Source organism: Chrysochloris asiatica, unplaced genomic scaffold (assembly GCF_000296735.1).
Source record: "Chrysochloris asiatica unplaced genomic scaffold, ChrAsi1.0 scaffold00016, whole genome shotgun sequence".
NCBI lineage: Eukaryota > Metazoa > Chordata > Mammalia > Afrosoricida > Chrysochloridae > Chrysochloris > Chrysochloris asiatica.
Window position 1 is genome coordinate 25,966,625 of NW_006408534.1, and position 9,241 is coordinate 25,975,865.

A 9,241-nucleotide genomic window follows, 5' to 3' on the forward strand; every position below is an offset into this window, starting at 1 on the left:
TTATAGTTAGTGTTGTGCTCCAAAACACTGGCACAGTTTATCTTTACACCTTGTTGTCAACTCTGCCTCAGAGTGTGTGAATCTGTGTTTATCTATCAGTGTGCTTCCAAATTCCTGTTTATCTTTGTGGTGGTGGTGGTGTGCCATGGAGTCAGTTCTGACTCATAGCACCCCTGTATAGGGTTTCCGGGTTTGTAAATCATTACGGGAGCAGAAAGCCTCATCTTTCTCCCTGAGAGCAGCTGATAGTTTTGAACTGCTGAATTTGAGACTAGCTGTAATGACCCAAGCTTTGTAGATGCACATTTTACACACCAATCTTCCTGGGCCTGTACCTTTCTTAGTGTTCTGTGCAGTATAGGATACCCTCTTTTCAAGTTGATTGGATTACATGAGATTTCGTTTTCTCCTGATTTTTGTATTAAGTAGTTTGTCTCTGCCAGAGAACTTTGGGAGAGAATCCTTAGACCGGGACCGCAGAAGGAGAATTTTGAGACCAGGGCGCCTCAGCTTTTTATTTCTCCACTTTCTCCGAGGACCTGTTTGTGCTTTGGGTGGGATCTTAGACTCCCAGCTCTGGCCATGAAGGAAGGAGAAGAAGGTACATCTCTATTGGAATTCAGGCATAAAGCAACCTACTCTAAACTTCTCTTTTCCTCTCTCCTTTCTTTGTTTGCAGCTCAAGATTGTGAAAACCCTCTGCAATCTCAGCAATGGGCAGTAAAACCTTGCCAGCGCCTGTGCCCATTCACCCATCCCTGCAACTCACCAACTATTCCTTCCTTCAAGCAGTGAACGGCCTGCCCACGGTCCCCTCAGACCACTTGCCCAACCTGTATGGTTTCAGTGCGCTGCACGCTGTGCATCTGCACCAGTGGACACTGGGCTACCCAGCCATGCACTTACCGCGCTCCTCTTTCTCTAAAGTGCCAGGCGCTGTATCCAGCCTGGTGGACGCGCGCTTCCAACTGCCTGCCTTTCCCTGGTTCCCTCATGTTATCCAGCCTAAGCCCGAGATCACCGCTGCAGGCAGCGGCCCCGCAGCACTTAAGACCAAGCCGCGCTTTGATTTCGCCAACCTGGCCTTGGCCGCCACACAAGAAGACCCATCCAAGCTTGGCAGGGGGGAGGGCCCTGGCTCCCCAGCGGGTGGGCTGGGCACACTCCTGGATGTGACCAAGCTGTCTCCAGAAAAGAAACCCACAAGAGGACGCTTGCCTTCCAAGACCAAGAAGGAATTTGTCTGCAAGTTCTGTGGTCGCCACTTCACCAAATCCTACAACCTACTTATTCATGAGCGGACGCACACTGATGAGCGGCCCTACACCTGTGACATCTGCCATAAAGCCTTCCGGAGGCAAGACCACCTAAGGGATCACAGGTGCGGTATTACGGTATTACAGGTGATCCCAGAAAGAGCTGGGTCTGTCTCTGGCCTCAATGTCCTCCTTTATAATGAGACCCCTACCAGTTGTGTAAAATGACTGTAAAACATACAAGACTTAGGGTTCTTGGAACACATTGTTTCTGCTAAGTACTGCCAAGTAGATTCTGACTCATAGTCAATCCTCCATAGGGTTCCTGAGGAGCAGTTGGTGGGTTTGAATGGTTTGTGGTTCCCAGCTTATCCTACAACACCACACTAGGACTACACCGGAGCATATTGTAATTGTTAAGTGCCATGGAATCGATTTGGACTCATAGTTTCTGAGGAGCTGAACCTCCGGCCTTGAGGTACCCACAGCGCCACACCAGAGGAGGAAATATGGAGATGAATGGGACCTGAGACTGTGTTAGGTCTCCATGACTTCCACAGGCACGCTGTTTCCTCAGCCCTGTCTAATAAACGTTTCTGTGATGATGGATAGTGTGGTGTGTGGATATTTGAAATATGCCTAATGTGACCAAGAAAGGAAATTTAAAATTTTGTTTAATCTTAATTTAAATTTTAATAATTACGTTTGGCTAGTAATTACTGTCCTGGAACTGTGCAATTGTAGCAAATTGTGCAATTCAAGCTCCCCATGCCCTTTCTCACTTTCTGTGATACAAGCCTTACAAAAGGACATACTGCAACTCCTCAGGAAAGCATGAGATCTCCTTGGCTGTATCCTACCCATTTACTGATCAGATGTTACACAAGCTGTCCTTCACCTCTCTACTCCATCTACAAATAACATTTATCCCTCACTCCACATTCAGTACCCCAGAGCTTGCTTCCTTTGGAGGCAAGCACCTTGTAGAGGTGGGAGGGGATCTGGGACAACAGATTCTAATGTTACATCGTTTTGCAAAGATTAACATTTTGTCTGTTTCTGCCTTCAGATATATTCACTCCAAAGAGAAACCCTTCAAGTGTCAAGAGTGTGGGAAAGGGTTTTGCCAGTCCAGGACTCTCGCTGTCCACAAGACGCTACACTCACAAGTGAAGGAGCTCAAAACTTCCAAGATCAAATGCTAAATAAAGCCTCAGGGTGTGCAGGACCCTGGGTCATGCCGTCCTCCTCTCCTCCAGCGACTCTGGAAGACGAAGGCGACTCTGGCGGTCAGCGGTAGGGGCTCTCGGGACCTTCCCCCACCCAAAATAGTGTCCCCTGGGTCCCCGGCGCACGCGGCACTCCAGAGCCCTGCCCGAAGCTATGACCCCAGCCGCCCGGGCGGTTCCCCCAGGACGTGGCTAAACTCTTGGCCAAAAGGCGGTACTCACGTGGCGGAAGGGAAACTGCATTTAAAAAACAATCAAAGCTCCGCAAAGCCGCAGAGGCGCCTCTCCCAAAAGTATTACTTTTTCTATTGTTATTTTATACGTTTTCTTTTTTTTTTTTTTTCCCCCTCCCTTTGACCATATAAGCTTGTAACTCTGACTGCGGAGAGTGGGGGAGAGAGGAAAGGAAGTTCAGTGCGATTCCAGCTTCCAGTCTCCTCCTCCGGTCCCACCCCCACCCTTGGGAGCCTGCAAAAGTGTAATCCGTGTATCTGCTTCTGCCGCTCGGCCCCAGGGAGCACGCGGGTCGGCGTCGGGAGCGTCCCCTTCCAGGTCCCGCCACGCAGCTGGCCTCGGGCTCCAGGCGTAGGATGGCGGAGCGAGGGCCTCGGGTCGGGAGCTGGAGGGGCCCAGCCTCCGTATTTGTGTCATCGTAGTGTCACCGCGAGAGAGCAGCCGGCCAGAAGCGGGGCGTTGTATTGCGATTGGCACTTTATGCTGACCATCGGTAACGGACATTTATCACTGGAGTTTTAAAAATATTAAATAAACGGTTATTTTACAGGCATTGTGGGATGGGTAATTTCCCTCCAATACTTTGGAGCTGGACAACCTCTTCCTTTGAAAGGAGGAGGTTTCTGGCCAAATCTAACCTTTCCCAAGTGCTATCCGCACGACGGCTTGGGGTGATAGTCGGGCGCTAGAACTTGGGGGTGATATTGATGAGTAAGTGGAAAAACCCTTTCTCTTTCTGGTGTTTGTTTGCCTCTGACACCACCCCATCTTTCTTCCCTGCTTTGGTCTTAGAATCTCAATTTCCCCCACTTTTCGTCTCCAAATGGCTTTGAGTTTACAAAGAAATTGAGCCTGATGCCAACATACTGGCCATGAGCAATATCAACATCTCCAGATTTTGGGGTTCGCTTAGAGTTCACAAAGCGGGCACAATATCACCCTACTTTTCACTACCAGTTCTTAACTTCTGCTTTGGGTTCGGTAAGGCTCTTCCTTCACTGTCTCAGACGGCGAAAGCATTGCTCCCACCCCATCCCATCTCCTGCGCCCCAATTTGTTGTTGTTGTTGTTAAGTGCCGTCGAGTCGGTTCCGACCCATAGCGACCCTGTACAGGGTTTCCGAGGGTGTAAATCTTTACGGGAGTAGAAAGCCTCATCTTTCTCCCGCGGAGCGACTGGTAGTTTCGAACCGCTGACCTTAAGGTTCGCAGCCCGATTCGTAACCACTACGCTACCAGAGCTCCTGGTAAGTACTGCCAAGTAGATTCTGCAATACTGCACAGCAAATACACAGTCACGGCTGTCTTGCTAGAGTCCAAAACCTACATCCTTCCCTCTCTTGGGATCCCCCAGACACGTTTCTCTGGTTGAGACTCTTCCCCAGTCGGGATCATTGCTCCTTGCCTGCAAAGACTCCCTACAATTTGAAAGTCTTCAGGAATGACAACGATCAACGTCCAGCGACATGGGGAAGTTTAGGAAGGGAAATCTGAGCCGCCCTTCACAAGATGATCATTACTCTGCATGCCGAGTTTTCCCACTCTCCGCCTTAACTTGGGGCGGGGCTCCCACAGCACCTTCACCCCGACTGCGGGGCCGCGGCAGGCGGTGGCGCCCGCGGCCTTTCCCAAGCCTAGTGCAGCCACCAGGGATTCAGTGCCCGTTGCTCAGCGGCCACGGAGACTGCCAGTCGAGCTTCCTTTCGGCAGAAACCCCAAATCCTAGCCTTTAGACTGAGAAAGTGGGTCTGCACTTGTAGGAGTTAAAATGCGCTGGTCTTTCACTGCTTCATCCCCACTCGCTCACAGAATGTCGCCTGCCCACTAAAGGGCTTGAATTCCGCAGCCTGTGAACCTAAATTTTGCCCAATGGCGAGCGGCCCTCTACCTAGGGAGCTGCGCTGCCCCCTGCTGGACGGGCCTGGAGGGGCAGCCTAGTACTCTGCGTCGCTCTAGCACACAGTTCCCTGCTTGCCATTCATCTACATGCCTGGTCTCCTTCTCCAAATCCTTTCCCTGCGAATGAGAGACAGGGTAGTACCAGCCTGTGGGATCTCCGCTAGTCGGGCAAGATCCCAAGCTTTCTTCCAAGGGGGTCCACAAAGATGAAGCCCAGAACAGGCTAGTTGTCTGCATTCTGACAACTGGGACATCTTAGTAGACAAAGGGAGTTTAGTCAGTGATTTGGAGACTTCATCGGCCTGGGCTCAACTAGCATAGTACATGGTATGGTCTGAAGTTGGCCTTGGAGAGTTAGGCTCCATAGCAGAGACAGGCCGGGTGAGCGTACGAGCAGTGGTTGGCCCTAAACGAAGAGAGTGCATGGATCTACACACATCACATGCAGCTGCTACAGAGAACTTCAAGCACTTCTGGAAACCGAAACCGGAGAGAGAGAGCCACGTTTAGTCCCTTTGCTCTTTCTGGAATTCCACCTTTGGTGGTTGAGGGGAGGACTGACTCCAATTGCCATTTCCCCAACTCTCACACTAACCCCAGGACACAAGGAGTTACTACTGACTGAGCTAAGCAGTTAGCCAGGCTTCGTAGATCTAGAAAAGGATTCCAAAGACAATGGTTTGCATGTGAGGCTTTTCTTTTCTAATTAACCACACCCCTGGCACCTAGAGTCCTCCCCCTCCATCCTTACTTAGCTCCTACAGCTGAGAGATCAAAGCCAAATTCTGGGAAGAATGGATTCCTAGCACACGATTTGGGTAAGTGTCCCTGAGGATGGAGTGAGGTGGGGGGTAGCGAGTAGGGGAGGGCGCTAAACAAAATCTCAGCCTGCTTCGAATGCCTTCCGGGCAGTTGCTGTCGTTCTTGTAGATCAGAAATGACTTCTCAGTGTACCTCGCTAGGGTTTATACTGGTGGCAGTTATTTCTGAGTGTATCTAAACAACAGGTGGAAGGGTAGGTGACTCCTGCAAGATACTAGATCCCCACACAACCTGCAGTTCCTAGACAACGTGGTTGGGACAGTTTTCCATTCACTTTCAGCGTGGATTCCCAGGAAAAGGGCAATGAGTGAGCTAGCTATGCTAGCTGGGTTTCCTTTCCAGCTCTATTCTGCAGGGCCAACTTCTTCAAACTACTCTCCCCTGTCCCCTGTACTCGGTCTGAGGGTCAGTCCTTGGAACCATATGGCCCTGGGATAGCATCCTAGGTCGTGTTCTGGATGCGAAGGAGACTGGTGGGAGGCAATCAGCTGGGCACTTCCCCAAACTGGAGCCACCGGAAGTGTTTGGCGAGCACCCGGTGGGGCCCGGAATGCCAGGTGCTGGAGAAATAACAGCCTTCTTTCTAAAGAGAAACAGTTCAGGTTCCTCCTTCCAAAGACAAGGGAACAATTTGAGGCACGGGAAATTATGCTTTTCTGCGTACCTCCTTGTTGCCGAAGGCATAACTCACATCTGGGGTGGGGCACACCGCAGTGCGAAGGCCAGGGATCACCTTAGCTCCAATTACGTGGAACTTGTTCTGTTATTATAACTCTCCTGGAATTTCGGCGCCCTGAGAGCAGACTCCAAGACGTACTAACACTATCAGCGCATGGTGGCGCCGTGACGTCAAGGCATCCTTGCACTGACACAATGATGTCACATAGGTCTCAGGCTACAGCTCAAGAGCCCCATGTTGCAGTATTTCATTTACGCAGCTCTGTGGCGTCACACAGGTACCACGGCTGGAGCCAGGTTCTGTGAATTGTGCCCTGAGGGTGCCAAGGATCCATTCGTCCACCACTGACAAGTTTCGTTAACCAAAGCGTTGGCAAGCGCCCATAATGAAGGATGGCCCGCTTTGTCCGTCTGGAGAATCTAGTCCCCCTGCTCTAACGGTTTCCGGGCACTAGTTGCTTTCAGATACTCGGTCAGCCCATTCTGGCCCCGCCCCAACACCGACCTCCTTTCCCGCCTCACTGTCCCACCCACCACCCTTCTCCTCCAAACTGCAAGCTTCACACGCAGGCGCAAATTCCAACTCCCAGTTGACTGGGAGCTCCAGCGCAGGCTTGGGGTTTGGTTCGGTGTTGCTGTTGTTGTTGTTAGTGCTGTTCGGTTCCGACTCATAGCCACCCTGTATAGAGTTTCCAAGGAGCGGCTGTTGAGCTTGAACCGCTAACCTTGCAGTTCAAACCGACCTGGCAGTCCAACTCATTAACCCACAGCTACACACCAGGAACCCCTGTCCTTCTTTCAGTGATAAAAGGAGCCCTGTAGTGCACTGATTAAAGCTCTCAGCTGCTTGCCACTCCAAAACAACGTGACAGTTTGCCTCCATAAAGATTTACAGACTTGGAAACCCTATGGTGGTGTTCTACTCTGTCCTATCTTGTCCTTACAAATCAGAAATTAGACAAGTAAGAATGTGGTGGTGGTGGTGGTGGTGTGCCCTGTAGTCGGTTCCGACGCATAGCGACCCAGTATAGGGTTTCCGAGGTTGTAAATCTTTACCGGAGCAGAAAGCCTCCTCTTTCTCCAGTGGAACTGTTAACCTTAAAGTTAGCAGACCAATTCGTAACCACTAACGCTACCCGCTTAAAGCCTTGACTTGGAGTTCCTATGGAGTCTGGAATACAACACAACTGAAGTCCAGATGACAGGGATGGTGTGATCAGACTCTCTGCTAGATTTGAAAGTCCAGTGCATTCCCAGGCCTTTCAGACAGGTCTCTGAGGCCAAGGTGTCCGGCCCCAGCCTGGCAGAGGTCTTGAGGACAAATTTTTGGTTTCCCACCTGGTCCCACTTTCAGGTTCACTTTCTAGGCCACTTCTAGAGTCAAAACTGATGCTTTGGCCTCAGTTTAGATATATTTCAGAATAATTCACTGCAGGGTCAAACTTTATGCCAATAGAAGCAGAAAAATTAGAAAGCCACATTTCCTCTGAGGAGAGAAACCAGAAGACTCAATTCTAGATTTTCCAGATAATTGCAATCTTTGGACAAGTCTCTCCACCTTTCCAAGCCACTGTTTCTTCCTAAAATGGGTGTAATAAACTTTCCACCAGTCAGTTGATGCAAAAATCAGTGTCAGTATTTTCCCAACAAGTTCTGACTCACAGCAACCCTATATAGGATTCCTGAGGCTGACCATTCAGAAGTAGTGTGTCGCTCCTTTTTCCTAGTCCATCTTAGTCTGGAAGGTCTGCTATAACTTGTCCACCATGGGTGAGCACGCTGGTATTTAAAATACCAGTGACATAGCTTTCAACATCATAGCAACATGTAGGCCACAACAGAACAATTTGACAAACTGACAGACAAGAGGTAACAGCTGCCCCTAAAGAGGTTAAAAAAAAAAAAAAAATGTTGTTTTTGTTAGGTGCCATTGAGTTGGGACCGACTCATAGTGACCTTATGCACAGCAGAACGAAACTCTGCCCGATCCTAGGCCAACCTCACTACTGCTGCCACGCTAGAGTCCACTTGGCCAATCCATCTCATTGGGGGTCTTCCTCTTTTTCTCTGACCCTCCACCTTACCAAACATGATATCCTTCTCCAGCGACTGGTCCCTCCTGACACTATGTCTGAATTATGAGAGACAAAGTTTGGCTATCTTGGCCTCCAAGGAGCACTCTGGCTGCACTTCTTCCAAAACGGATCTATTGGTTCTTTTGGCAGCCCATAGCACTTTCAATATTCTTCTCCAACATCATAACTCAAAAGCATCAATTCTTCTATGGTCATCCTTATTCATGGTCCAGCTTTCACATGCATATGAGATTATTGAAAATACCATAGCTTGGGTCAGGCACACCTTAATCCTCAAGCTGACATCTTTGCTCTTCAACACTTTAAAAGTCTTGTGCAGCAGATTTGCCCAATACAGTAAGTCATTTGATTTTTTTTTACTGCTGCTTCCTGTGAGTGTTGATAGTTGATGTAAGAAGAACGAACGAAGTCCTTGACAACTTCAATCTTTTCTCCATTGATAAGAATGTTGTTTATTGGTCCAGTGGTGAGGATTTTTGTTTTCTTTACATTGAGATGTAATCCATACCGAAGACTTGTGCTCTTTGATCTTCATCAGTAAATGTTTTAAGTCCTCTTCACTTTCAGCAAGCAAGGTTGTATCATCTGCATATCACAGGTTGTTAATGAGTCTTATTTCAATCCTGATGCCACGTTTTTCTTAATAGAACCCAGCTTCTCAGATGATTTGCTCAGCATACAGGTGGAATAAGTATGGTGAAAGAACACAACCTTGTCGCACACCTTTTTTAAATTTTAAACCATTCAGTGTTCCCATCTTCTCTTCATGCTTTCTGCATCATTCAATAATTTGCCCAGAGAATCTTTCAATAACGAAAGTTGAGGCTTGAAATTTTTCTTCAGTTCCCCCAGTTTGAGAAATGTTGAGCGTGTTCATCCTTTTTGGTTTTCTGATTCTAAATTTTTGCACATTTTGTTGTATATTTGGCTTTGTCTTCCCAAGCTGATCTTTGAAATTTTCTGTTCAGCTCTTGGACCTCCTCATTTCTTCCATTTGCTTTAGCATCTCTATGCTGGAGAGCAAGTTT

The 9,241-nt window shown here is 48.8% G+C and overlaps 1 protein-coding gene across 1 annotated transcript; it reads left to right on the plus strand.

Annotated features, from left to right (window-relative positions):
• The first annotated feature begins 712 nt into the window (after positions 1-712).
• On the plus strand, positions 713-2,876 carry LOC102814760 (protein odd-skipped-related 1-like). Its single transcript, XM_006835262.1, has 2 exons — positions 713-1,381; positions 2,326-2,876. Exons 1-2 carry the CDS (start codon positions 714-716, stop codon positions 2,459-2,461), a joined length of 804 nt encoding a protein of 267 aa, XP_006835325.1. The 5' UTR covers position 713; the 3' UTR covers positions 2,462-2,876.
• Positions 2,877-9,241: the final 6,365 nt, after the last annotated feature.

Excerpts from the sequence above, each read along its gene's own strand:
- LOC102814760 (XM_006835262.1), top strand. The coding sequence starts at position 714 with ATGGGCAGTAAAACCTTGCCAGCGCCTGTGCCCATTCACCCATCCCTG. Across the intron at positions 1,382-2,325 it reads GACCACCTAAGGGATCACAG|ATATATTCACTCCAAAGAGA; the intron begins GTGCGGTATTAC and ends TTCTGCCTTCAG.